At 57.9% G+C, this 27,215-nt stretch overlaps 1 protein-coding gene across 7 annotated transcripts in view; it reads right to left on the bottom strand.

Annotated features, from left to right (window-relative positions):
- Window positions 1-1,641: 1,641 nt before the first annotated feature.
- The window catches only part of SORCS2 (sortilin related VPS10 domain containing receptor 2), a 556,267-nt gene continuing 530,693 nt past the window's right edge, over window positions 1,642-27,215 (bottom strand). The window contains exons 19-27 of one of the 7 annotated variants that reach the window (XM_074395857.1): window positions 21,781-21,967; window positions 20,801-20,934; window positions 19,189-19,312; window positions 17,696-17,808; window positions 16,473-16,598; window positions 12,591-12,690; window positions 11,878-11,980; window positions 7,125-7,270; window positions 1,642-4,142 (exon numbers count right to left, since the gene is read on the bottom strand). In XM_074395857.1, the coding sequence (XP_074251958.1) occupies window positions 4,078-4,142; window positions 7,125-7,270; window positions 11,878-11,980; window positions 12,591-12,690; window positions 16,473-16,598; window positions 17,696-17,808; window positions 19,189-19,312; window positions 20,801-20,934; window positions 21,781-21,967 (1,098 nt within the window). In that variant the 3' untranslated portion in view covers window positions 1,642-4,077. Of the gene's footprint in view, window positions 4,143-7,124; window positions 7,274-11,877; window positions 11,981-12,590; window positions 12,691-16,472; window positions 16,599-17,659; window positions 17,809-19,188; window positions 19,313-20,800; window positions 20,935-21,780; window positions 21,968-27,215 lie in introns of all 7 variants that reach the window. The other 6 variants (XM_074395856.1, XM_074395854.1, XM_074395858.1 and 3 more) reach the window with 6 other exon arrangements.

The following is a 27,215-nucleotide window of genomic DNA, read 5'->3' on the forward strand; positions in this document are numbered from 1 at the left end:
CATTCCAGCAAAAGCTTCCAGATGGATGCTGTGGGAGCATGAAGCTTTCACCACACTCAGTAGCTTTTCCCAGGGAGAAGACACGGACAGGGCCTGGCGCACTGAAGTGGGAATGGAAATCGTCAAACGGGGTCTGACAGATTCTCACTTCCTCCCTGAGTCCTGGCAGTCAGCACAAGGGAATACAATGGCCACATGCAAAGGGCTCCGAGGTGCACTGCTGTGTTCACACTCTCTCTCTGTCCCTGGTCACACGCACAAGCACACGCACACCCCCCTGGGCTGGCCTTTGCACTGGACCAGCCCTGGACATCCGGCTCCTCTGCTCTTCTCACCAGCACCTGCAGTCCCCCTGCGCCAAGCTCCACCATGGCTTTGAACTGCGGATTTTTAGCTGGGCCGGGTCCTCCCTGGTTGAGCTGTGCAGTCATCGTCCACCTCACCCAACCTGAGTCTCCTTCAAAGTCCAGGGGCCTGGCTGCATTCATTTGCTGCCCCGGGCCCAGAGCCCAGCCCAGAGCCTGGCACAAATTCAAACAGGCATGAGACCCGGCAGGAAGTTTTGAGGACGTTGATGTTGAAAACCACAGTTTCTACTCCACAAGAACATGCCATGACCCAGAGAAGGAGGGGTGTGTGTGTGTGTGTGTGCGTGCGCGTGCGCACGTACATGAGAGGTGCCACTTTACCCCACCTTAGTGGGTCTATTTCATTCCCCCCCAACTGGACATGGTTCAGTGGTCACACGTGGGGGCGCATCCCTGCTCCCCCCACCCTGTACTGACTTGGGTGCAAGTCAGAAACAGAATCATCATCACCTGCTGTGAAAAGAATGCCTCGTTTTATTACAGCTCTGAAAAAACTTTCACGTGAACGTTGCATGTGCAAGCTGGACATATCTGGGGATGTCTGTGGCAGGGGAAAGGCCTCCTCAGAGCAGTAGCTCTCCGCATGCCAGGGCGTCCGCCGTCAGCCCCTTGCCAGCTCTCCCCCGCAGAGCAGTCACTAGGCAATTGCAAACTCGTTCTTTCCAGAAACGGCTTGGGGACCAGTTAGCAAATGCGAACGCATCTGTAAAGTACGTTCATCAATCTCTCTCTAACCATGTAAGACGAGTGAGAAGAGAGTGTTCGTTTCCAGCTATTACAGTTGATGTTTCAGAGAAGGTGTGGACGCTCAGTTGCTAGCTATAGTGAACGCAGTTTCTGAGTCTGGAGCATCCACTGGGATAGAGGAGTCCATGCCTCCTTCTGTCACCTCAAAGACTAAAGCAAATGGCAGTTCAGAAATAAGGGAATCCCCTCGGAAGGGGGCTGTGCTGCACACATGCCCTCAAGCCCCCAGGGGTCTCTGCTTCCCTTCTGGAAAATTGGCCAACGCTTCTGGTTCCCCTCTGCCGGCCTTGAGGGACCGAACAGGCCAGCGTGTGTGCAAGTGCTTGAGAGCTGCCTGGGGGCGGCAGTACTTTGAAGCCACCGCCACGTGCAGCCTCCTGTGACGTCCCCCCGTGCCGAGCCTGCTCCTTGTTCCTGGCACGAGGCCCTCAGCCACCCCGTCTTTGGGACCAAGATCCTAGGGGCCTATGTATGTGCCCGCGTGCATTCAGGGAAGCAAGGGAAGTATCTTCACAATAAGGCAAAAGTTGATCAAATTCATTTAATCTTTGTTAAAAGCATCACAAATGATTCATCGATTTTTAAAAAGGAAAAATGAGAAGGAATGCATTGCCTCTTTGTTCTGTGCACGGGAGCTGACGGCCTCGTTCCCAGGCCCCCATGTCTACCTGAACGTCACCTTTGCAGACCCTCGGAATTTACGGCCAGGGACAGCCATGGGCCTGCGCACGGATCTCCGCCGTGCGCGGACGGGAGGCATCAGGCTCTACCAGACGCCACTTCCTTCCCAGTGGCTTGGGTCCACTTGCCCAAAATGTTCTTAATAGAAATATTAACATAAAATACAGGAAAACCACAAATAACTAAAGGGGAAAACCCTACCCAAACAGCAGAGAGAATTAAATGGAGTGGTCAAGGAGGGCCAGAGGCCTAGCGTGGCTGCTGCAGGCACTGTGAGCTAAGGGGGAGGGCCGTTCCCAGGGGTCCATGCTGCTCGTGGGCCCCGGGCCTGGGCTGTGCTCGCCGTGTCTGTCCCTGTGTGCCTGACGCTTGCAGGTGGGCTGCTGGCCAGGGATAGGTGTGTGTGTGGGGGGGTGGCCGGCAGGACAAAAGCCCCCACAGCGGCACCCCTACAGATGGCCAGCAGAGGAGTGGGGGCTGTGGCAAGGTCCCGGAGTCATGGCCCCCCGCCGTGGATCCCATCTCCAGCAGGACCTTGATGACAACTTGCAGGGTGGCCTCTGGGGTTGGGGGCTGCCCAGAAGCCGCAGGTGGGCAGGCAGGTGGGGAGGGAGCTTTGGGTCTGAGGGGCAGGTGGCGAGAGAGGGGACAGCTCCACTCCTGCGTGACCCAGGGTGCTCCCCTTGTCCCTGTGGTCTCGGACACCCCCCAACCCAGGGACATGAGGCTCCAGTCTCCACAGGTCATTTACTCAACAAGAAGCAGGCGCCTCCTCCCCACCGGGCACTATTTTGGGCATGAAGATTCACCCCGGGCTCCCCCCTCTAATGGGCCATGTTTCTTTTCTAGGGAAAATGGGTTCATGTCCCCAAGCTCAGACGTGGTGCACAGGAGGGTATCTGCACCTTCATTTGGATTCGCCCCCAGCCAGCATGTCACCAGCCTTGGCATCACCAGTCTTGGCTCTGGCGTTCTCCCCTGAGAGAGGGAGCCCTGCCAGAGAGGAGGGGGAGGAGGGAGGAGGAGGAAGGGGATACTGGGCTACTGACTTCGAATTTCAAGGCAAAAGGTGACCCCCCACCCCCTGTAAATTCCCATGTGTAGACTTACACTAACATCCCTGATTCTAGGAAACTGTGGGGGGGGTGGTGGGTGTGGAGATCCCATGGCACTGGGGCACAGAGGGCTGGGTCCGGGGCCACCTCTGCCGTGATCTTGCTGTGACCTTGTGAAAGTCACTCTCCTCCCTGGGCCTCAGTTTCCCCTTCTTGAAAACGAGGGGCACCGTGACGGCCCTTCCAGCCCCGTCATTCTTAGCCTCCCTCTCCTAGCTTGCTTTCTACCCGGGTCCCTCCGTCTATACGGAAGTGCAGAAAACTCAGAAACGCGTGCGTTGGAGCCGTCTCCACCATCCACCTTTCTGGGGGCTCCAGCCCCAGTGGGAGAGGAGCCATCAGGTGGGAGAAGCCTGTGGGAGGGTGCTGCTTGCTGGCAGGAGTGAGGGCGAGGAGCCACGGGCACTGGGCCCTGTGCCCACCCCACCCCCTCTGCCCTGGGGAGAACCAGGGAGAGCGGTTGCCCCTTGGGGCTCTAGAGCAGGCGCCCTGGACACTCAGGGAAGGGGGCTCCCGAGTATGGGGCTCTGACAGAGCGACCCCAGCGGCTACCACTGGCCATAAAGATGGAGAGTGAGACACCCCCCCACACTGCCCACAGCTACCTAGAGAGACATTGACGGAGCTGCAGCTTCCAGGCGGAGGGCACTGGGGGCCTACAGGGTGGAGTTGGGAGGAGCTGGCTCAGGGATCCCACAGAGGGACCGGGTGGCCACGAGGATGGGTGTGAGGAAGAAAGCGCGGTCAGGGAGGCCCCAGCGTCTGCGGGGAGGGAGCCCGCCGGGCCATGTCTGAGCGGGTCCGTGGCTCTCGCAGCCCACGGTACTGGGCAGGCTCCAGGACGACCAGCCTCAGCCCAGAGAAGTCAGGCCTCAGGCTGAGCAACAGCATGTGGGGTGGCCGTGTGTGGGGTCTGGGAACAGAACCTGCCCAAGTCAGGCCTGGTGTCCCATAGGGGCGGGGCCATGTCAGGGGGGTCCCGTGGGTCCCCGTGGGCCTGGGGGGGCTTGGACTTATCAGAGGGGGTGGTGCCTGTCGCCAGGCGTGGGGGCGACTTGGGGAGGGGGCTTTCCGCAGGTCTCCGAGGGCCATCAGTCCGGCCGCCGGCCTCGCCGGTGGTTCTGTGCCCTCCGCGGGGGAAATGACGGCTGCTGGGCGGCCGCGCATCAGCTCACCAGGTAGCTGTGCATCTCTCGGGAGTGGATGCTCAGGACCACGCCCGAGTGGTTGCCTAGGAAACAGAAAAGACGCAGGCCCCATGAGCGCACGCCCTCCGCCGGGGCTGGGACGGGGCCATGGGGACACGGTGGTGGCCTTGGCCAGCGCCTGGAGCCAACGTGCAGTGGGCATCCCTGGGTTCCTTCGGTCTGTGCAGGTGCAGGGGGGGTCTCCACGGTTCCTAGGTGGTGCCTGAGGAGTGGGCTGTCCCGGCGCCATCACAAGCAGTGGGTCCCAGAGGGCCTGAGAGGTGAGGCCCAGGCCGCCCCACACCCGCTGCGTCCACTGACCTGCCTGGGGGTCGCCCCCAGCATCAGCAGCAAGAGGGTGCCAGAGGGGCTGAGGCTGCGCCCCCTCCTGGCAGTGGGTGCTGCAGTGCGTGGAGTGGTGAGGCCCTGGGAGCCGAGAGTGGGAGAGAGGGGGGCATAGGGACGTCAGAGCCAAGGGGTGAGCCCGGTGTCCCGGGTGGGGACTGGTTAGGAGACGAGGGCCCGGGATCCAGAGCTGCCCTGCCTCAAGGGCACCAGGAGACACGGCTGGGAGCCCCAGAGGCACAGCCTGGCCACACCCGAGTCCTCGCCCATCCTTCACCTGGCTGGGCCTTGGCTCTGTCATCTCTAACGTGAGGGTCAACCGCACCCCTCACAGGACTGTGGTGGGTCAGACGGGCAAGTCGGCTGGTGTGCTGGCGAGGCCACGCGGACCAAGGGCTTGGCTGCACAGATCTCATTACCCTGCCAGGATTGCTCTTTAGGGGCTTGGAAGCAAAGAGCCTTTGGGTGCCAAGAGTGGGGCCCTATCTTCCTGAGGTCTGGGTTCTTTCAGGGCTTCACACCTGCCTCCATCACAGGGGTGAGGGTGGGGGTGATGCCACCTGCAGGAGGGGGAGCCCCAAGACCACCTCCTGCCCCGGCAGGAGCAAGACCAGTGGAGGGGTCTTTAGACACTCGCCCGCAGCTGGCGGCCCTCGGAGGACACACAGCTGTGCAGCCACTGAGTCAGGCTTGAGCCTGCTCCACCTGTTGCCACTCACTAAGTGACCTGGGGAGGCTGACTAATGGCTCTGAGCTTCAGCCTTCTCATCTGTGCAGTGGACACAATGTCGGCGAGTACCTCAGGGGAGTCAGAGGGGCCTGGGGGACACTGAGCTGGGGCCTGACACAGAGTCGGTGCTCAGTGAAATATACCACCCTTGTGATGTTTCCAAGGTTACAGGCATGTGGCGCCATGAGAAGCACACCTGCGCTGGTGATGGCGGGGACCAGGGACCCCCGCCGAGGTTGGGGCAGACAGGCCTGGTGAGGGGCTGCAGAGAGCGCAGGGGAGGCAGAAAGGGGCAGCCCATCCATCCAGCTGCCCCGACCCCTCTCAGGAGAGCATGAAGGTCACAGGCTTTGGGGTCTGACTGGCCGGGGTCTGGCTGGCTGGGGCCTGGGTGAGCAACTTTTTTTCTGTGAGCCTCACTTTCAAGAATCTGTGAAGTGGGGACAGAGGTTTACGCCATTCCTGTTCTGAGGACGTCCTGGATGCAGGGTGTGAGTGACGCTCAAAGCCGGATAATCAGTGCTACAATGGCAGCAGCTGGTCGTGCCGAGACCTCGGTGGCTTCCTGTGTTCTGTCCTCAGCTCCAGAAGCTTCAGCGGAACCCCCAGCAACGGTGAGAGGTGTGTGCCAACATCACCATAAAATCAGGCCCGGACGGGGATTGTTAAGAGAGAACATGGACCATAGGGGAGAAGCCGGGTCCCTGGGGTCTGCTGAGATGTGAGTTCCAGCTCCGTCCCCCACTAGCTGTGACCTTGGGCAAGGACAGTCCGTCTCCCTGCACTTTCACGTCCACAGCCCTAGGGAAGAGCCCACCTGCTCCGCTGCTGAGATGGGCATGGAAAGTGCCCGCCCAGCCCGGCTGCCGGCTGCACTTGCCCGACACAGCAAGCAGGGCTGGTGCCATGCCCTGGCGGCCCAGGCTCCCAGCCCTCTGGCAGGTCTCAGAGCCTCCTGGGCCTCGGTTTCCCCTCATCCAGAGGAAGAGCTGCAGGACCCGTGGTGGTAGATGGCATCATGCTCGGACTGCAGCTGAGGGGTGCAGTCTGTGCCCCTCCCCTAAAATGTGGACAGGGCAAGACACAAGTGACAGGGCAGGATTTCAAGGCCAGGCTCTGAAGCGGGTGCAGCTCCTACCCGGCCACCGCCTCCACATGTTCTTGGAAGTCAGCTGCCATGCTGGGAGGAAGCCCAAGCCACATAGCGAGACCTTGTGCAGGTGTCCTGGTGGATGGCCCCAGTGAGGGGTTAGCTGACTGCCGGCATTAACTGTGTGACATCGGAGGGAGGCAGCCTTGAGAGGACTGCTGCACCAGCCAGTGACTGGAACCTCATGAGAGACCCTGACGGAAAAAGGCCCAGCCGAGCCCTGTCAGTTCCCAGACGCCAGCAGAGAAAACGGCCTTAAATGATGCTGTGCCACTGAGGTGGGCGGTGTGTCCTGCCGCCATAGATGACTTGACTGGACTTCTGTTTGCCAGGCATGGCCAGGAGTGAAGGAGATCGCATCAGTGGAAATGCTTTGTAAACTGTGAAGTGCGGTGCCACGTGTCCATGTGTGGGATGCTCCCTAAATCACCGCTGTGGCGAAGGGAACATGGGGAGTGCTGAGGGAGCGGCTGTGGGGGAAAGGCCCCCGCTGTCCTAGGCCAGAGCTGGGCTTCCTTTAAAGCCAGCCCCGTTTCCTGTCCTTTCCCTGCCTCGATGGGACTGCCTGGGGCTGTTTGCTCGTTGCCAGGCATGGGGCCCTCAGCTTCCACAGGCCCCCATTTCATCTCTGCGGGTAGCCCTGGGAGGTCCCGTCACCCCTCGTCAGATGGAGGGGACGCAGCGAACCCGGCTGACCCACCGGCCAGGTCTGCTGGGCCAGGGTCCCGAGCGTTTCGCTGGCCCCGGCGGCTCAGTGGGGTGGCCTGTGGGAGGGCGGGGTGGGTTTGGGGCGGGCGTTACCTAGAGTCTGCGAGTCGAGATCATCATCTATAAACTCCTCACCCTGGACGGCGCCCTGGACGTCCTCACTGTGGCTCACGGGGCTGGTCATCTCCTGCTCCTTCTCATTGTGCATTTGGGCATACACGGTCCTGCCGGGCCGTTTCCTGCTGGACAGAGGTGAGGGCGGCTCAGCTTGGGCTGCGTCCCAGGCCACCTGCCCCCAGAGCCTTCCGCTGGGTGCCCGTCCACACCGAGCGCGGTGCACGGGAGCCCACAGCACTCCAGACGCCCCTACCCCAGCCCCAAGTCTTGCCTCCGACCCCATCTCTGCGCAAAGCCGGTTCCTCCAGGAAGCCCTCCCCCCTGTGTGCTCCTTCGGCCCTGGGGTTCCCTCTGCCCTGACACGTCGGATGATCACTGGGTACCTGTTCGTCTCCCCGACAAGTGAAGCGAGGGTGCGTTTCAGGGAGAGGGCATTAGATCCTTTACCCTGCCCCCCGCGCCTGGCCACCCTGCCACCCGGCTGGGCACACATTCCCGCAGGAGGCATGAGCCTGCCCAGCTCCAGGAGACGCTTGCTGAGCGCCTTCCAGGCATCCTGGGGCAGTGCTGTCCTTGATTTCCCAGCCAGGAAAGGGAGAGTCTGGGCACAGCCCCTCCGCCTCCACTGGGACTGGGCCCAGGACCCGCGCTGGGCCAGGTTCCTTCATGTGCGACACCCCACTTAGTCCAATCGAAACCCAGGGCTCAGAGTCCTATTTCACAGATGAGGGGACGGAGACTCTGGGAGAGGGGCCTTTCTCAGCTGCAGCTGATGAACCCCGCCAGCCCTCTGGAAACCTGTTGCTGGCAGGATGGGGCGGGCCCTGTGACTAGCTCTGAGGGTGACAGAAGGTGGCCAGTGTCACCTCCAGGCTGCAACGCATCACCACTGGATGTAAGTGCTCCAAGCAGCCCTGGCCCCTCCGTCTAGAGCCTTGAGAGGACGGCCAAGCCCCTGCCGGGCCCTGGGACATGTGGCCGTGGGCCTTGCCTGGGTTGTCAGCGCCACCCAGCCCAGCCCATGAGCAAGTTGGGAGCTCCTGAGTGCGCAGGCCACACCAGAGCCCAAAGCCTCAGGCCCTGGGGCTAAGCGGGGCGCTGCTCGGCTGCTCCCCTCCAGTGGAGCTCCTGGAGCCGCTGGGGTGGGGGACGCAGCCGCTCCCATAGCTGTGCTCCATGGCCACGCCCCCCACCTCCCCAGAGGCACGACCTGAATGAGTGAGAGCCTGGTGCCGGGAGGCCACGTGCACCCTCGCCTCCTCGGGCAGCTTCTCGGACCCCTCAAGGTCCTCGCCTCTGTTCCCTCCTCCCCTCCTCCCTCCCCCGCCTCCAGGTGTGAGGCGAGCCAGGGTCCTTGCAGACTCTTCATACTGTGGACGATGAATCTGGGGCATTCGTGGACACCACAGTCAGGCCCCCAGGTGGCCTGAAGAATGGGGAAAAGTGTCACCCACAGAGGCCACAGTTCCATCCCTGCCACAGCCTCCCTGTGTCGGCCCCGATAGGCCAGGCCTGCCTTCTCCTCCTGGGGCAGCGAGCGCCTCTCTAACTGCCTCTCTCCGGGTGCCTGGGTCAAGCTCTGATGAAGCTGATGTTCAGGGGGCGTGCGGAGCGCTGAGGCTGGCCGCTGCGGCCATCTCCAGCACGGCTCTCGGGAGGCAGCGTGCTGCCGACCTCCCCTGCAGGGCTCGGGCCGCTCAGAACCCTCTGCAGAGGCAATGCAAGACAAGCCAGAGCAGAACGCCTGCCCGAGAGGGCCCGCTCCCGCGTCCGCAGCCCCTTCTTCCTTCCCTTGTTTTTTTTTTGAGACAGAGTCTTGCTCTGTCGCCCAGGCTGGAGTGCAGTGACGTGATCTTGGTTCATTGCAACCTCCGCCTCCCAGATTCAAGCAATTCCCCTGCCTCAGCCTCCCAAGTAGCTGGGAGATATGAGCCATCATACCTGGTTGATTTTTGTATTTTTAGTAGAGATGGGGTTTCACCATGTTGGCCAGGATGGTCTTGAACTCCTGATCTCATGATCCGCCCACCTCGGCCTCCCAAGGTGCTGGCATTACAGGTGTGAGCCACCGCGCCCGGCGCTCTCGCTCTTCCTTTCTCCTCCTCCTCCCCCTCTTCCCCTTCTCCCCTCCTCACCACTCCTTCTTCTGAGTCTTCTTTTACAGATGGGGAAACTGAGGCTCAGGAAAAGGGACTCCCTGAGCCACGGAGCCAGTCAGCAGCAGGGCAGGGGCGTGGCCCAGGTCTCTGAGACTGACCCTGTCCTCAGCCACTGTGCGGGGCCACCCTGCAGCCCTTGCAGCCCCGTGTGAAAGGTGCTTGGGCAGAGGCCCAGAAGGGACAGAGCTGGCTGGGGTCTTGTCACATTGGCCTGGGGAAAAGTGCCCAGAGGGGGCTTCCCTGCTCCTGGGGTTGCCTCGGGGCAGCAACCACGGTGTCCAGGTCCCTGACCATCTGCGAGCGGCAGCCAGACACTCTGATGGCTCCCACCAGCCTTTTCCCTGACGTGCCTGTGGCCAGCCAGTTTGATGCCTTTTCTGCCGTTACCATCCCAGGCTTGTCCCGTGAGGAAGCTGGCAGCTGCCTGTCCTTTGGCCTCTCTGCGGCTCTCCTTCAGGATTTGAAGGCTGCAGCATTTTGAACAGACTGAAGATGGGCCTGCCAAGGTGGGACGGGGAGCGTGACAGCGACTGGGGCGGGGAGCAGGGCAGCCCCTTCCCTGGGAGGCACCTGTGTGTTTCTGGGCAGGTGTCGCACCCTCTGCAGGCTAAGTCCCTTGTGGGGCTGGAATGGCCTGGGACTGGGCCCAGGGACAGGCAGGGCACAGGGAGGAAATCAGAGCCTTGAGGCCGAGGGCAGTCCCTCCAAATGGAAGTCACCGGGTCCCCGGCCCCACATCAGAAACAAAATGTCCTGCAGCTCTCCGTCAGACAAGAAGATGCCCAGCCTGGCGCATCTAAAGGCCATCCAGAAACGCCCGCATGGGCAGAGGGAGTGTGCACCTGTCTCTCAAAAGGGTCAAGTGCATCCCTCGTTTATCTGAAGACGCAGCATGTCTACGGCCATACCACCTCGAACACACCCAATCTTGTCTGAAGACACACCACTCAAGGGAGGGGTCTTTGAGGGGGGCGATTCTGCCCATGCCCAATACACTCAACTCCAGAGCTTGGACTCACAGACCCTGGGGTTCGTCAGCACCAACTTTAAGCTGCTTCTGTTTCCAGAGCAGGGAGGGGCCTGGTTTCAGAACCTGAAAGCCCGGCCTTGAAGGCCACCCCTGCCACCTCCTTGCTGTGACAAACCCCACCTGTAGTGGCCGTGGGATACAGGCCAGGCGGGGGGAGCACATGGGAAGGAGGTGGGATTCCTGGCCTGGGCACCTGGCAGAGGACAGTGGCATTTGCTCAGCACCAGGTTTGGGGGAAGAGGATGCCGGGTTTGATTCAAATCTGCAATGCCTGTGGAACCCCTGGATGAATGTCTTGGGAAGCCAGTGCCTCTCTGAGTTTGAAAATTAAGAAAGACCACAGCCCGGACCCTATTCTACTTCTTTGCCTCACAAACTCCTATTCATCCTTCAGGATCCCCACCAGCAGTCACTTCCTCAGGGAAGTCCTCCCAGATTCTCCAGTCCAGCTCTGAGTGCCTCAGGCTGCCCCTTCGGGTGGAACTGAGTAACAAGGCAGGTGAGGAGCTCCTGGATGCACTCCCAGTCAGCGCTGTGTCCCAGTGCGGGCCAGCCTGCAGCATGCGGCACACATAAAACTATGACTCGAAAGACCCACAGAGACCACTGCATCAGAGACAGCGCGACCAGGGGCAGGAGTAGGGGCTGGGGCTTGGTGTCAGGGAAGGGCTCTAGGCTCCAAATAAGCCAAAAAGGAAAGGGTGAGCTATAGCCTTTGACCGTCCTCAAGGCTGATCCCAATGGGGAGACTGAGGCCCCCAGAGCTGAACCAGCAGGCCGGGGAGAAGCCACAGGGCCAAATCTGGAAGCTGCGTTTGCAGGGAAGGAGTCTGGTGATGCCACTGGGTCACCTTGCTCATTCCAGGTCTAATGTCCAGGGAACTTCCGGTTGTCCAACCCCTGCAGGGTGGCCAAGACGCGTCCCAGCATGGGGGATCACACCCATTTCATAGACAGGGAACAGCCTCAGAAGGAAAGAGAGGTACAAAAGCCCCTTCCGATAAACAGATGCTGTCCTTGCTGCCCTACTCCAGCCTCGGCACAAGCCCCCCCAAGTGGGAGCGCCTGGCAGGAAGTTCTGTAGCTCTCAAGCACTCTCGAGGGGAGGGAAGGGACTGGCGGGCAGCAGAGGAAGCTTGGGATAAGGGTGGGCCGGGGTCAGGTCCCAGCTCTGAGGCTGGCCGTCTGTGTGACCTTGGGCACGTGGCTTCACCTCTCTGAGCCCGCTTTCCTCATCTGTGAGATGGGCAGTGTCTTCCCTGCTGGGTGGGTGGAGCTGAACGGGAGGATGGCCGGAATGTCCTGGGCAGAGTGAGGAGGGGGTGGGCGTGCTTGCTGGGTTGGGAGTGGTGGTGGCCATCTCTTCCGGGAACCCTGCAGGTGGTACGGAGCGGCCCCGCCCCCTGCAGCCCCCCACAGGCACGAACTCCCACCACGCCCTTCTGAGGCCCTGCTGGGGCCCTTTCCAGAGCGGCCTGAGTGAGCTGGCCTGGCCGCCCCGTGATCAGAGCCCAGCAGGCGAGGGCACCAAGGGCCTTGCCTTTTGAACTTGTAGAGGATGAACGCTCCCGCCGCGAAGAGCCCGATGACGAACAGCACCACCACCGCCCAGTAGCCGCCGCCGCCGCCCAGCCGCTGCGCGCCTGCAAGCAAAGTGCTGGTCAGCGGAGGGCCACAGGTGCCGCCCATACCTGGCCCGTCCCCTGCCTGTCCGTGCCCCAGCCTCCATGCCCGTGCCTGGTGCTCCTGATGTGGCTGAGAAGGGCCAGAGGCCGTAAAAGATCAAGAGTGCTACCTGTGTGACCTTGAGGTCTCTGCCCTCTACCTGGCTCTGGCAGGGAATGGGGGCTGCGGGCAGAGCTCCTCGCTATGTTGATGCTGGCATGGGCGAACCTGCCAAGTCTCAAGGGCACAGTGTCTTTACAGAACACAGAAAAGTTCTTCAGCTTCAGCTTTTGCCCCAAAGGGGAAAGGGTGACCGATGACCGAGGAGACAGCCCCCTGGGGCAGGGAAGGGGCAGAGGTCACCCGCGACCCAGAGCGTGGGTGTCAGGTAAGAGCCGTGCTCCATGGGGACTCTGCCGGAGAGCGGGGCCCTGGGTCTGACCCGGGTGGGTTCTCGGTTCCCTCAGAGGTGAACACCCACCAGGAGGGGGTGCTGGCCATCTGCCCGAGGGCCCTGCAGGGACATGCCTTCTCCAGGGCCTGGATGCCTCCTCCGCCCACTCTGCTGGGGTGCTCCCGGCGGCTCACCTGTACCTGTGTCCCGCAGCGCCACCAGGACGCGGACCCCACCTCGCAGGAGGAAGCTGATCTTCTGAGCGTTCAGCACCTGCTGGATGGCAGCGAGCCTCTGCAAGCACAGAGGGGACAGTGAGGTGGGAGAGAGAGGGTCCTCCACCAAGAGGGGACAGTGAGAGGGGCTTCCACTTGGGGGGCGGAGTGATGGGGACCTCCATGGGGGGGTCCTTCACCTGGCGGGGTAGTGAGAGGGTCCTCCACCAGAAGGGGGGAGATGGAGTCTTTCTCTAGGAGGGGAGTGAGGGGGTCCTCCATGGGGGGTGGGGTAAGGGGAAGAAGGGCTCTCCTCTGATGGAGAGCGTGAGGCGGGGGTCCTCCATGGGGGGAGGCAAGCACGGTCTGCTGGGATCCACCAGAGGGGAGGGGAGAGTGATGGGGATTCGGTGGGGAGAGCTGGGGAGTGGCCCTGGGATCCACCAGTGGGGGATGGGAGAGTTGGGTGGACGGGTGTGAGTCCTGCTTGGACCCTCTGGAGCCATGGGGCTGGGGCAGGCCACCTGGCCTCGCTGAGCCTCTGTGTACCATGAGAATAATCACCCACCAGGGAACTTTCACCAAGAACCATGGATGGGACACAAAGGTGACACAGACATGGCTCTGCCCTTCACAAACTCTTGTTTTAGTTGGGAATGTAAAAGGGACGCAGGCCATGGAGTGTGTCAAGTTGGGGAAAGGCAGGGGTGCTCCAGGGGGCTCCATCCCCCAGGGATGGTCAGGGAAGGCTTCCTGGAGGTGGAAGACCAAGAAGAGAATGAGACAGGGCAGGACAGGTGAATCAGACCCACTACCTGAGGGAGGGATATCCCAGGGCATGTCGCTGGCTTGCGGGGTAAGGGATCCAGGGTGGGGGCATCTATGGCTGGAGAGGGTGGTGGCCAGAAGGCAGCCAGCCTTGTGGGCCATGGGCATCCTCCTCTGGGGTCTGCATGACATGACAAGTGCTGAGGTGCCTGGTGCACAGGAGGGCTTCCTCCAGGCCCCTCTCACTCCTTCCTGGGTCTGAGCGTCAGTCATCACCCAGGGCTGGGCGGGGCTGGAGACCCGGCCGCCTTCCACAGCGCTGGTCCGCTCTCAACAGCCATTCTAACAGGGGTGAGGCCCGTCTCGCCGTGGCTTTGATGAGCATTTCCCTGATGATTCTAGACGTGGAGCACGTTTTCTCACATACCTGTTGGCCATTTGTGTGTCACCCTTTGAGGAGGGTCTACTTGGCTCCTTTGCCTAAATTTCCATCGGGTCACTTGTTTCCTGGCTGGAGGTGTGAACCCCTTGTCAGAGGTATGCTTTATGGATCTTTTCTCCAGTTCTGTGGGTCTTCACTTCACTCTGCCGACTGTTTCTCTGGCTGTGAAAAAGTCTTTTGGTTCGATATCATCCCATTTGTCGATTTTTGCTTTTGCTGCAGGTACTTTTGGGGTCATACCTAAAACAGCATTGGCCAGACTGATGCATAGTTTTTCACTATGTTTTCCTTCAGTGTTTTTATAGTTTCAGGTCTTATACTTGTCTTTAATCCACTTCGAGTTGGCTTTCGTAGAGGATGTAAGAATCTAACTGCATCTTTCTGGATGTGGATATTCAGTTTCCCAACAGCATTTATGGAAGGGACTCTCTTTTCTCCATCGTGTCTCCTTGACAACTTCATTGAAAATCAGCTGACCATACATGTATGGATTTCTTTCTGGGCTCTCTGTTCTGTTGCATGGGTCTATGTGTCTGTTTTTATGCCAGTACCATGCTGTTTGGATTACTGTAACTTTGTAGTGCATTTTGAAGTCGGGGAGTGTGATGTTTCCAGCTTTTTTTTTTTTTTTTTTTTGCTCAAAATGGCTTTGGCTATTTCAGGCCTTTTGTGGTTCCATACAAAGTTTAGAATGTTTCTTCTATTTCTGTGAAAAACATCATTGAAATTTTGATGGACATTGTATTAAATCCGTGGATCACTTTAGGCAGCATGGACATCTTAATAATATAAATTCTTCTAATCCATGAGCACAGGATGTCTTTCTATTGATTTGTGTCTTGGCATTCTTTCCTTGGTGTTTTCTGGTTTTCAGTGCACAAGGTTTTCACTTCCTTGGTTCACTTTTTTCCTAAGTAGTTTATTTTACTTTTAATGTTTGATGCTACTGCTAGCAGGATTGTTTTCTCGATTTCCTTTCCAGATAGCTTGTGGTTAGCATCTAGAAGCACCTCTGCTATTTGACTGCCTCTGGCCCTTCCTCACTGGGGCCCTCACCAAGCCTCCCTGCTCTCATCTGTAAAATGGGATGTGCACTGCCCTTCCCGTGGGCTGGCTACGCCTTCCAGATCACCTGAGTGAGCATCGCTCTCCACGACCAGTGCAGGCTATGTGAGCTTCTGGTTCATTTTTAGAAACTGATAGTAACATGTACTTCTTTTTTTTTTTTTTTGAGATGGAGTCTCACTTTGTCACCCAGACTGAAGTGCAATGGCTCAATCTTGGCTCACTGCAGCCTCTGCCTCCTGAGTTCAAGCGATACTCCTGCCTCAGCCTCCCAAGTAGCTGGGACTACAGGAGCATGCCATCATCCCTGGCTAATCTTTTTTTTTTTTTTTTTTTCCCAGTAGAGATGGGGTTTCACTGTGTTAGCCAGGATGGTCTTGATCTCCTGACCTTGTGATCCTCTCGCCTCAGCCTCCCAAAGTGCTGGGATTACAGGCGTGAGCCACCGTGCCTGGTTTTACGCTTTTAAAGTATACAATTTAAGGCATTTTAGTATATTCCCAAAGTTGTGCGAGCATTGCCACTATCTAATTTCTGCACATTTTCATCCTCTCCCAAAGAATCCCCCTAGCCTTAGCACTCAATCCCCACGCACCCTCCCCCAGCCCCTGGTGACACCCATTTCTGTCTGTCTCTCCAGAGTTGCCTGCTCAGGGCATTTCCTAGTCTTTTGCCACTGGCCTCTTTCCCTTAGCATCACGTTTTCAAGGTTCATCCGTGCTTTCAGGAGTGTCAAGGGCTTCATTCCTTTTGGTGGTCAAAGAATATTCCATTGTAAGGTTGGACTGGGCTTTGTTTCTTCACTCATCACCTGATGAGCACTTTGTGGCTATGACGAGTCACCTCACCATGACTCCATGAACTGTGGACGTATATTTTTGTTTCTCTTGGGTATATACCCGGAAGTGGACGTACTGGGTCGTACGGTAACTCTAGGTGTAATTTACTGAGGAGCTTCCAGCCTGTTTTGCACAGCAGCTGAACCTTTTCCAGCAGCAGCGTGAGAGGTTCTGATTTCTCCGCTTCCATGACAACACTTGGAATTGTCTGCTTTTTAATTTTAGCCACCCTAGTGGGTGTGAAGAGATTCTGGTTCATCTTTGTGTCCCCTTCCCACACCTGTCACATGGCAGGTCTTTTATCCCCACCATGAGGGTGGTTTAGAAGTTCTCCTATGTAATGAAGACATTTGCTAACTGCATGGGGGCCGAGTTCTGCTCGGTCCTGGAACCCACGCCCTTGGGTGTCTTCCCGACAGTGCTTACCCACATTTCCCAGTGCTCCTGGCAGTCAGGCTGGGGCCATGTGACCATCTCCAGCCAACGATATGGGAGAGGAAGTGAGTGAGTCCCCCTCAGGAGGTGGTCCAGCCTGTGCCCTCTCCCGACTACCTCTGCCACAGTGACCTTAGAGGCTGCATGACTTCCAGAGGGCGTAGCCACAGGTGGAAGAGGGCCAGCCACCCTGAGTCAGCCTGTGATGCAGCCAGAAAGAGGCCTGTGTGCCGTAAGCCACTGAGACGTTCCTGCTTGTTGTGAATGACCCGAGCCCTGGGCTGTGCTGGGTCCAGTGGCCGCAGGACATACCTTATCACTTGAGAGGCTCCTCTTCCTTGTGGGCCTGGGAGCGGGAAGGAGCACGTACAGGTCAGCCAGGGTGGGCAGCCCCGGCTTCACCACAGTCACCAGCAGCTCCTCAGGGACGCTGGTTTCCTGTGGGGACAGTGAAGCCCCTTGGTCTGCTTGTCTTCCTCACCCCCTGGAACACCCTCTCTCCCTTCTTGGCCTGAGTCCTGGATGCCTGTCCTACGAGCCATTCCTAACCCCTGCATGGCGTGGGGATGGCTCCCGGGTCCCAGGGTGCCCTGAGCTACCCCCCCGCACCCAGCTGTCCAGGACCCCAGCCCTGCTATTCAGGTCTGTGCTCGCATACCAGCCTCCCCTTGGCCAGGCCTGGCCTCCAGTCCACCCTTCAGACCATGACTAGAGTGAGCACCTTCCTCCCTCGCTACTGTCCTCCCAAAGCTCCTTACCACACCCTCCAGGTCTGTGACCTGGCCCCCCGCTGACTCCGGCCGCCTCCCCCTCCCCACTCCCCAACACCCCAGGCCCAACTAGGGTCACACACCCACACAGAACTCCCTCAACCCACAGGCACTACTCATGGAAGGGGCTCCGCCTCCTGGAAGGCACACTGCACGCACTTCCACCCGGCAAACCCCTATTCATCCTTCAGTGCCCAGGACCCTTTCACCAGCATTATTCACAGGAGGAGGGGAAGCCTGGGCAGAGCAGGCCCCAGCCTGTGACATTCTGAGATGAGTCTACAGGACTGGTCTCTCTCACTGGGGGGCCAATGGCCTTGGCCTTCTACCGCCCGCCCTGAAGCCTGCCTCCTGGGAGCTCCCAGAGCGTAGTGAGCACACTGGATTCTTCTCTCGTCGCCAGTGTCCAGCCCAGACGAGAAATTCAGTGAATGAAGGAAAACTGCTTTAAAGAGACTCCGGACCACTGGAGGAGCAGAGGCGCCTCCTGCAAACAGCAGGTGCTCCCTGGATTATGTGCATGGAGGGTGCCTGTGGTCCCTCCCCTGTGAGGTGACACTCCAGCTGCAGGTCCCCTGAGCCAGGGCCGTGCCGTCTGCCCCCACCATAGCTACCAACACCCCCAGGCAGCCCGAAGGCCACAGCATCGTGTGCCAGGGCAGTGCCGCCAGCCTCTCCCTGCCCTGGGTGCCCCGGGGGCCCTTGGGCTTCTCTGGATGCTGGAAGCACCATTGGGCTGGGGAGGCTCCAGGCTCTGGGCGACACCTTGGAGAGCAGCCGGGTGACCACCAGGCCCACGTCTTCCCTCCACTCGGGTGTGTTGGGGTTGTAGGCATCCAGCTCCTTGGAAAACTCTAGAGGCATGACCTGAAATTGATCTGGAAAGAGCAGAGGAGGGAGACTGGTCAGTCCTGGGCAGCCTGGATCCGACAGCTGCTAGTGGCGGGGCAGCCACATGCCCTGGATGGCTCAGCCATCAGGTCGGCCCTGGGTTTGGATCCCAGGGTCCCGCAGCCCATCGTCTTCTCGAGCAGGCCGACAGCAGCCCTGATCTTGTGTCTGGGAACCAGCTCCCTCCCTGGGCGCCGGCAGTGTGGCCTGTCCCAGGCAGGACCCATGTCACTGGCTGCCTTCTTACAACAGCAGCGACGAAGATGCTGGTGAGGATGACAAAGACACACTGACCCAGGAGGGAGGCCTGGTGTGCGCCGAGCCTGCTCTGCGAGATCTGCCTCCTTGACTCACAAGGATGAACACACCCTATGACATCAGTTTCTCATCCCTCAGGGATCCATGGACTTCAACTGGCTGGTCCCCCCACCAAATTCAGAGTCCCTTGAGAGCAGAGGCCCTGTCTTCTTTTTCCCACATTTCCCGTGGTCCACGGCTCAGAGCCCAATTCTAGAGTCATCAGGGGCCTCAGAGCTAAATTTTAACCTCTCCACTTCTCAGGCCTCAGTTTTCTCACACAGAAACAGTGGGAGGAGGCTGTGCAGGGCTAAGGGGCTCAAGGGACGAGAGCTTTGAGAACTGCAAACCCAACATCCTACAATGAGGGTGGTGCAAAGCTCCTGGGCCAGCAATGAATGAAGAACAGCCAAGGGCAGCCTCCTCCAGGGTGCGACGGGCCTGTGTGGGCACCCCAACCCTTTGCATACTTGTCCAGCTAAATATTTAACTGATGACTGCTGTCCACAGTAGAGGCTCTTCTTAAAGCAAAATGAGGGTTTATTGCTGTGATGATGGGGACAAGGCTATGCAAGAGGGGGGTCTCCTCCAGTCTTAGGACCAATTACTATTGTCAGTATCTCCCACGAGGGGCTAAGAGCCCCCAGTGAGCGCAGAGAAATGAGGACGCAGATTCAGAACAGGAGGCTCAGCGTTCCTACAGATGGGAGTCCTCTTTAAGCTGCAATCGTGACACCATGCTCAGGTGGCCTGGGAGGCAGGCAGAGCCAGTACCCATACCGGGCTCTCTTGTTGCTGGGTGACCTTGTCCCTGTGTGTCGTGTCCCATGAGTGTCTTAGGACACAGGAGTTCAGTATTTGTTTTGCAGATGGGGAAACTGAGGCCAGAGAGACTGGGAGATTGCCCAGGTCTCTAACTCGGCAGGGCTGTGTTTATCCAGCCCCTCCCTCCTCACCCCAGGGCCACCCAGGGTGATCAGGACGTCCATGGCTGATGAGACCCATGTGGCCCAGCCCCCCAACAGTGGCAGGGGTGCAGAGGCCGTGTGGCCAGACCCCGGAGGACTCACCCAGCACACGGAGGACCCTGGAGTCCTGCAGCACTGAGTTTCCGCAGGCGGCCTGCACCGTCACACGCACGTCGCCCGTGTCCGAAAATCGCGTTGTCACAGAATTATCCAGGGAAAGGAGGGGCTGCAGGGGCACAGCAGGGCTCAGGGTCCTGGCTGGGCAAGGCAGCGGCCATGGGGGATGCTGGCCCGTGGTCACTGCCTCACTGAGAGCATCACTGTCCCCGTGTTCTCATCAGCAAATGGGCCCATTATGGATGTCCTGTGTTGGCAGCACCAAAGGAGGCACAGGGGGGCACCTGGTTCTCTTTTTGTTGTTGAGACAGAGTCTTGATCTGTCGCCCGGGCTGGAGTGCAGTGGCGTGATCTTGGCTCACTGCAACCTCTGTCTCCTGGGTTCAAGTGATTCTCCTGCCTCAGCTTCCCGAGTAGCTGAGATTACAGGCATATGCACCACCGCGCCTGGCTAATTTTTGTATTTTTAGTAGAGACAGGGTTTCACCACGTTGGCCAGGTTGGTCTCAAACTCCTGACCTCATGGGCACCTGGTTCTAAGCCAACACAGCAGGAGCATGAAACCCCAGCACCCCCTTCCTTCTCAACAGCTCCCCAGGCCCCTCCCACGTGGGTATTTAGGAGCCCTGATATGGCTGCCGGGATGGACCCCCACTCCCTGACCCACATCACCTTCCCATCCCCACACATGGCCCCGGCAGCTGTGCAGGAGCCACGGCTCCGGCATCCATGGCACCAAGCCAGCACCCAGCTCAGGACCCCACCGTGGGGGTGGTGCACACTTAGCAAGGCGGGCGTCATGTTGCCCCACAGACAGGAGCGCCCCCCCGCCAACAGGTGTAGATGTGGAGGCAGAGGCTCTGTAGGGTGAAGTGATGTGCACGGAGCGTGCAGCTGGCAATGGCGGAGCTGAGACCCGAACCCAGACCCTGAGCTCCTTCGCAACCCTCTCCATTCCAGAGAAACACAATCCAGAGCCCACAGCCCCTCCACTGGCTGGGCCTCTGTGTCAGGGCTCTTAGCTGCTGGTAGGAGGCTTCCTGCCTGGCGGTGCTGGGCTGTTTGCTGAATGAGTGGAGGATGCCCGTCATCGGGTCCTGCCCCCAGTGCAGGCATTCTGCTGATTTGGGCTCTCTCCTACTCAGGAACTATCTGTGGCTCCCCACTGCAGACAGGGTATGAACCAGGCCTCTGAATGAGGCTTCTAAGCCCCTGTAACCTCTTCTTCCATAAAGCCTTCCCTGGCCCCTCACTGCAGATGCCCCTCCTTTCCTGGAGCTCTCTTGCAGCCCACATACCTGTCCCCATGACTCCCGCCACCCCCAACTCGGTCAGCCACTGTGTTCCCACCCCTTCCCCAGGAAAAAGCAGGATCTAGTCGGACTCATCCGGCACTATTGAGAAGACGGGCCCTGAACAGGCACCCACAGTGGGTGACGAGCGAAGGAATGCCAGGGTGTGTCCCTCTCAACTGCCCCAGTGAGGAGTGTGCTCTGCACTGGGTCCTCCTGCTGAGCACCTGGGGCCACGCTCTGCCCCACTGTGCACCTCTGGGGAGCCCGCAGGAAGGAGGCTGAGCAGGGCAAGGCCCGCGCACCTGCAGGCTGTGGCTGATCCACCAGTAGAAGACGGTGAGGTTGGGGTTCAAGGGAAGCAGCACAGCCGTGAGGTTCACCTCCTGGTTAATGCCAACGACAGGAACCACCTCCAGGTAGAGGGCCTGCAGAGGGGCTGTGGGACCCGAGAAGGCCAGGGTCAGACAATGTCAGGGCACCCGGCATTTCAGAGGCTGCTTAGTGACTGTTGTCACCAGCAAATTCACTGCTGTCACCACCACCACCAATACTGTCACTGCCACCAGCACTGTCACCACCACCAGTACTATCACCATCACCAATACTGTCACCATCCATCCCCTTCACTACTGTCACCACCACCATCACAGCCAGCATCACCAGCACCACGTCCAGCCCCACCACTATTATCACCACCATGATCAGCACCAACCCCACTGCCACCACCACCAACCATCCCCACCACTACTGTCACTACCACCACCGTCACCACCACCACCATCACCAGCATCACCACCGTCACCACCACCACGTCCATCCTCATCACTATCACCACCACCATACCCATCACCACCACCATCACCAGCATCACCACCACCATACCACGTCACCACCACATCCATCCTCACCACCATCACCACCACACCATCCATCCCCACCACTACTACCACCACCACCACCATCACCAGCATCACCACCACCACATCCATCCCCACCACTACTATCACCACCATCACCACCATCACCAGCACCACCATCGCCACCTATATCACCACCACCACCACCACCACTATCATCAATATCACCACCAGCTACCAGCCCCACCCTACTACTGTATGGGTCATCGGGGGTGTGGGCTTGACCCAGCCTCGCTGCCTCCCTGCCCTTGGGCTCGCCTCCCTGCCCTTGGGCTCGCCGTCCTGAGTACCAGGGACCTAGAGCGGTCCCAAGGGATTCCCTGTTTCCCCCAAAGCCAGGTTATTTCACAGGGCGACAGACTTACAGTTGACCTGGACAAAGAGCACCGCCTCGTCGTGGCCAGCCATGTTCTCTGCCCTGACAGACACGCGGTAGATGCCGGGACTCTCATAGCGGTGCCGGATGGGCTCCCCGGTCAGCGTCAGGTTCACGTACATGGCCTTAAAGCCGTCCCCGAGATCTACCTGGTACTTGGTGGTCAGGACATCACCCTGTAGGGAAGCACCGTGAGGCCACTCAGGAGTGAGCCTGGAAGCTGAGAGGCCAGAGAGGCTCATTCACTCACTCACTCACTTATTCATTCATTCCCCCTGGCCTTTCCTTGAAAAGAGTGGATCTGGAGACCCACAGGGGACCGGGCCTGGTTCTGCACTGGAGATTCTGCCTGGAGTGGGGGCCTGACCGAGACAGCTGGTTTAACCGGGGGCTGTGGCCGGGGGACACTTCAGAACAATCACCCAGCGGCAGAGAGGGAGGGGGTGTGATGACACCCACGGGTGTCATCAGAGAGCAGCTGGGGTGCAGGGAGGGTCCCAGGGAGACCCACTGAGGCCTGTGCCTGGCCTGGAGCCAGGAGGGTGAGGGGAGCTCCCGCAGCGTGGAGGGTTTCGGCAGGGGAGAGGCCCAGGTCTGGAAGTGCCTAAGCCACCTGCAAACGAAGCAGGGGTTCCGCTCCAGGAGGCTGTGCTTCCTGATTTTCTCTTTCTCAGACCATGTGGTACCAGGAGTGAGGCTGAGATGCAGCAGGGTGGGTACAGAGGGCAGCTCCCACCAACTGCCATCCCCAGAGGCCCCGAGTCGCCCATGGAGGCTGCTGCACCACCTCCTTCCATGACGTGGACACTGATACAGGAAGGGGACAGGGCAACTCGGCCGCCACTCAGGCCCCACCGGGCGCCCTTTGCAGACACACCCACCTCCCCGCATTAGCCCAGCTCCGTTCCAACCACGAATCTTCTTTCTGTAATTTTGACGATAATTTTCTATCCTCTTTCCCCATTTCTGTACGTCAGGAGTGTGATATAAACGGGTCGCACAGCATGGGATCACGTGGGAGTGCCTTTTTTCACTCGGCATGATCCACTTGAGGCTCATCCAGGTTGCTGCAGGTATTTTATTTTATTTTATCTTTATTTTATTTTGTTTTGAGTTGAGTCACTGTGTTACCCAGGCTGGATCTTGGCTCACTGCAACCTCCAACTCCCGGGTTCAAGTGATTCTCGAGCTTCAGCCTCCCGAGTAGCCTGGATTCCAGGGACGCACCACCACACCTGGCTAGTTTTTGTATTTTTAGTAGAGGCAGGGTTTTGCCATGTTGGCCAGGCTGGTCTCGAACTCCTGACTTCAGGTGATCTGCCCACCTCGGCCTCCTAAAGTGCTGGGATCACAGACGTGAGCCACCGTGCTCGGCCCTGCTGCTGCTGCTGCAGGTATTAATAACGAATTCCTTCTCACTGGGGCGTGGTGCCTTGGCATGGGGGCACCACAGCCTGTGCAACCCCTCACCCACTGCAGGGCGCTGGGCTGTCTGCACTTCTGGCCTTTATAAATAACACTGCTGTGAACAGACACATGCAGGTTTCTGTGTGAACAGAAGTCTTCGTTTCTCCGGCGTGAGTGCCACCGGTGCAGGTGCTGGGTCCTCTGGTTGTTGCATGTTGAGTTTGTTAAGAAGACGCTGGACAGTTTTCCAGATCCCTGGGGTCATTCTCCAGCGGCTCAGCCACGCGTGAGGGACCCAGGGCCCTGTGCTGCCTCCTCACCAGCGCTTCGTGCGGGCGCTGTTTCCAATGCCAGCCACGCTGAGAGGTGTGCAGCGGGGTCTGGCTGTGGGGCCTCCCTGGTGGCAGACGGTGTTGACCATCTTTTCATGTGCATACGTGTCACTTGCCCATCCTCTTGGTGACATCTTTTCAGCTCTTCTGCTCATTTTCTAACTGGATGGTTTGTGTTCTTGCTTGTGGGAAGTAGAAAACTTCCTTTTTAAAGTTTCCTTTCTTGTTAAAGAATAAGCGTGCTAATACCTCTTTGTGAAGCCCTATCCTACGCTGCTGTGAGACACCCCGTGCTTACAGGCACGTAGTACACTCTATGTCCTTGTACTTTAACCAGGATATCTGTGCTGGACGGGCTCACAGACATGTCCCAGCTCTCCATTGCTTTTACCTGTTTAGAAAAGTTTTAAATTATCAGCCAATCGGGTTTTAGTTTAGATTGTGAGGTCTGGCTCCAGCCAGTGGAGATCAGACACAGTAGCAAGGACAACCCCAAATGCATAAGGATACATTTGCGTGTTTTCCTTTGTTCATTGTACTCTCATGGCACGATGGCTAGGGAGGGCCCCCTTCCTGCATTCCAGGAAGTAAAAATTGTGTCACCGAAAGATCCTTTGTCTCAGTGCTGATTTTTCTTTGCGGCACCGAGCATCTGTTTCCCACATTGCCGTTGAGTTGAAGGATCTTCCTCTAGTCCAGGTACTGGTCCTTGTTGGATATGCGGTTTGTAAATATTTTCTCTCACTCTGTAGTTTGCCTTTCGTCTTCTGAACATGGGTGCTTCACAGAGCAAAGGTGTCTCATCCGGATGAAGCCCAATTTATCACTTTTCCTTTTGATTCGGCCTTTAGTGTGAAGTCCGAGGACTCCTTTCCCAGCCCTACATATTTTCTCCTATAGTTTTTCTAAAAGGTTTATGATTTTTACATGTTACATTGAAATCGCAGCCATTTTGAGTTCATTTTTTCTATCAGACGTGAGGTTGAGATGGAGCTTCATGTTTATTGGATGAATGAGCCCTCCGCTCAGTGAGTTGTTTTTGCGCACACATCAAACATCCCTCGGCCGTATTTACATGGGTCTATTCCATATTTACAGGGGCCTCTATCAGACCTGATTTTTAATTCTTAAGATATTTTAAAAACTTAGACTCCCCTAAACCCAGTGCTGTTTGCAAGAGTTGCTTGGCCTATGTTTGAGAGTGTGTGTGAGTGTGTATAGATATGTCTGCACATGAGTGTGAGTATATGAGCATGCAAGTGGGCATGAGTTTGTGTGCATACATGAGTGTGTAAGCATATGTGTGTCTGGGTGTGCGTTTGTATGAGCATGAGCATGTAGGCGTATGTGTCTGGGTGTGAGTTTGTGTGTATGTGTGAGCGTGTAGGTGTGTCTGGGTGTGCTTGCGTGTATGTGAGCTTGTAGGTGTGTGTGGGTCTGGGTGTGAGTTTGTGTGTATGTGTGAGCGTGTAAGCGTATGTGTGTCTGGGTGTGAGTTTGTGTGTATACGTGAGCCTGTAGGCATATGTGTGTCTGGGTGTGAGTTTGTATTTGTCAGCATGTAGGCGTATGTGTGTCTGGGTGTGACTGTGTATGTGTGTGTAGGTGTATGTGTGTCTGGGTGTTTGTGTGTATGCGTGAGCATGTAGGCGTATGTGTGTCTGGGTGTGAGTTTGTGTGAATACATGAGCCTGTAGGCATATGTGTGTCTGGGCATGAGTTTGTGTGTATACGTGAGCCTGTAGGCGTATGTGTGGGTGTGTTTGTGTGTATTTGTGAGCGTGTAGGTATGTGTGGGCGTGAGTTTGTGTGTATACGTGAGCCTGTAGGTGTATGTGTGTCTGGGTGTGACTGTGTGTGTGTGTAGGCATATGTGTGTCTGGGTGTATGTGCATGTGTGAGTGTGTAGGTGTATGTGTGTCTGGGTGTGGGTTTGTGTGTGTACGTGAGCCTGTAGGTGTACGTGTGTCTGGGTGTGCCTGTGTGAGTGTGTAGGCGTATGTGTGTCTGGGTGTGTGTGCATGTGTGAGTGTGTAGGTGTATGTGTGTCTGGGTGTGTGTGCCTGTGTGAGTGTGTAGGCGTATGTGTGTCTGGGTGTGTGTGCATGTGTGAGTGTGTAGGCGTATGTGTGTCTGGGTGTGAGTTTGTGTGAATACATGAGCCTGTAGGCATATGTGTGTCTGGGCATGAGTTTGTGTGTATACGTGAGCCTGTAGGCGTGTGTGGGTGTGAGTTTGTGTGTATACGTGAGCCTGTAGGTGTATGTGTGTCTGGGTGTGACTGTGTGTGTGTGTAGGCATATGTGTGTCTGGGTGTGTGTGCCTGTGTGAGTGTGTAGGCGTATGTGTGTCTGGGTGTGAGTTTGTATGTGTGAGCACGTGCACCAGTGAGTGAGTGCGCCACCCCAGATCCCACACCTCCCACCCCTTCCCTAGTGTGGCGGGTGGCCTCTTCCCGACAGCAGGTGCCCAGTGGGGCGACTCTCCCCACCAAGAACATCTTTGATCACTCTCCTTGCCTCCGCCAACTCCAGCTCCTGCCCACAGAGCAGTCCCAGCAAAGGTCCTGGCCCCTGGGCGGGTGTAGACCGGGTCCCACTGGAGACTCTGCAGACGCGACTGTGCTGCTGAGACGCAGGCTCCAGGGGGCAGCAGAGGGCCGTTTTTCCTGGAAGTCGGCCCTGGACAGGGAGCCGCAGGGGGTCCCCTCCGAGGGTCCAGGCCGGGCAGCGGTTCTGTCCTCCTGCCACCCCGTGATGCTGCTGCGAACAGAGGCGCCCAGGGCTGCCCCTGCCTCAGGAGTGTGGGTCCCAGGGCCGGTCTCCGTCAGCAGCAGCGCCTGCACCAGGGAAGCGCTCGGGTCTGGGTGCCTAGACTCTGTCCACGTGGAGTCTCGGGGCGGGGACCCAATGCCAGCCCTGCCACTCATTCCTGTGTGGCCTTGGGAGTGTCCAAGCCTCAGTTTCCCCAGCTATAAAGCAGGTTGGCAAGAGGACATCACTCGAGGTTGTGCCAGGAGTACAGGCAGTGGCTTGTGCACGGCGCCCCCCACGGAGGCGCTGGCAAGCACCGCTCTGCGTGCTCCTGGGCCTCAGTTTCCCTGTTTGCATTAGACCAGGCTCCCTGCTTTTCAACTCCAAAGACCTTTGTCACCAACATCCCACTCCACCTTGGCAGTGTATTTTGAAGGCCATTTAAACAGGACACGTGTCACTGTGAAGCCACACTTGCTGCATACCCCATGCTGTTCACCAAAGAGCCAAGCGCCCAGGAAAGCTGTGTGCCAGGAGAGAGCCCAGGGTTTTCGGGGCGCCCCTCCTCGGGTGCGACACTGGGGCCTCGAACTCTCCTTTGTCCTTTTCTGTCATCTTGGATTTTCTGCCTGTTTGTAAGTTTTTCTAGGTTTTGGTTTTGCATTTGCTACAATGAGCATTAGTTTATTCTAGAGTCAGAAAAATAAGCATGTTACAAATGAATTTAAAAAGACTAGAAGGAAAGATGGAAAACTAAACAGTTGTTACCACGGAGGATTGGGGGGGGACTTTTGAGAGATATTTATACTCGTGATATTTTGTGTGTTTTCCAAACGTTCTACAATGAACATTCATTATTTTTAACATCAGAAGAAAATGTAACACTTGTTCTAAAGCAAAAAAAAAAAAAAAAAAAAAAAAAAAGCAAGCGT

The sequence above is a fragment of the Saimiri boliviensis genome, chromosome 3 (assembly GCF_048565385.1).
Source record: "Saimiri boliviensis isolate mSaiBol1 chromosome 3, mSaiBol1.pri, whole genome shotgun sequence".
In the NCBI taxonomy this organism is placed as follows: Eukaryota; Metazoa; Chordata; class Mammalia; order Primates; family Cebidae; genus Saimiri; species Saimiri boliviensis.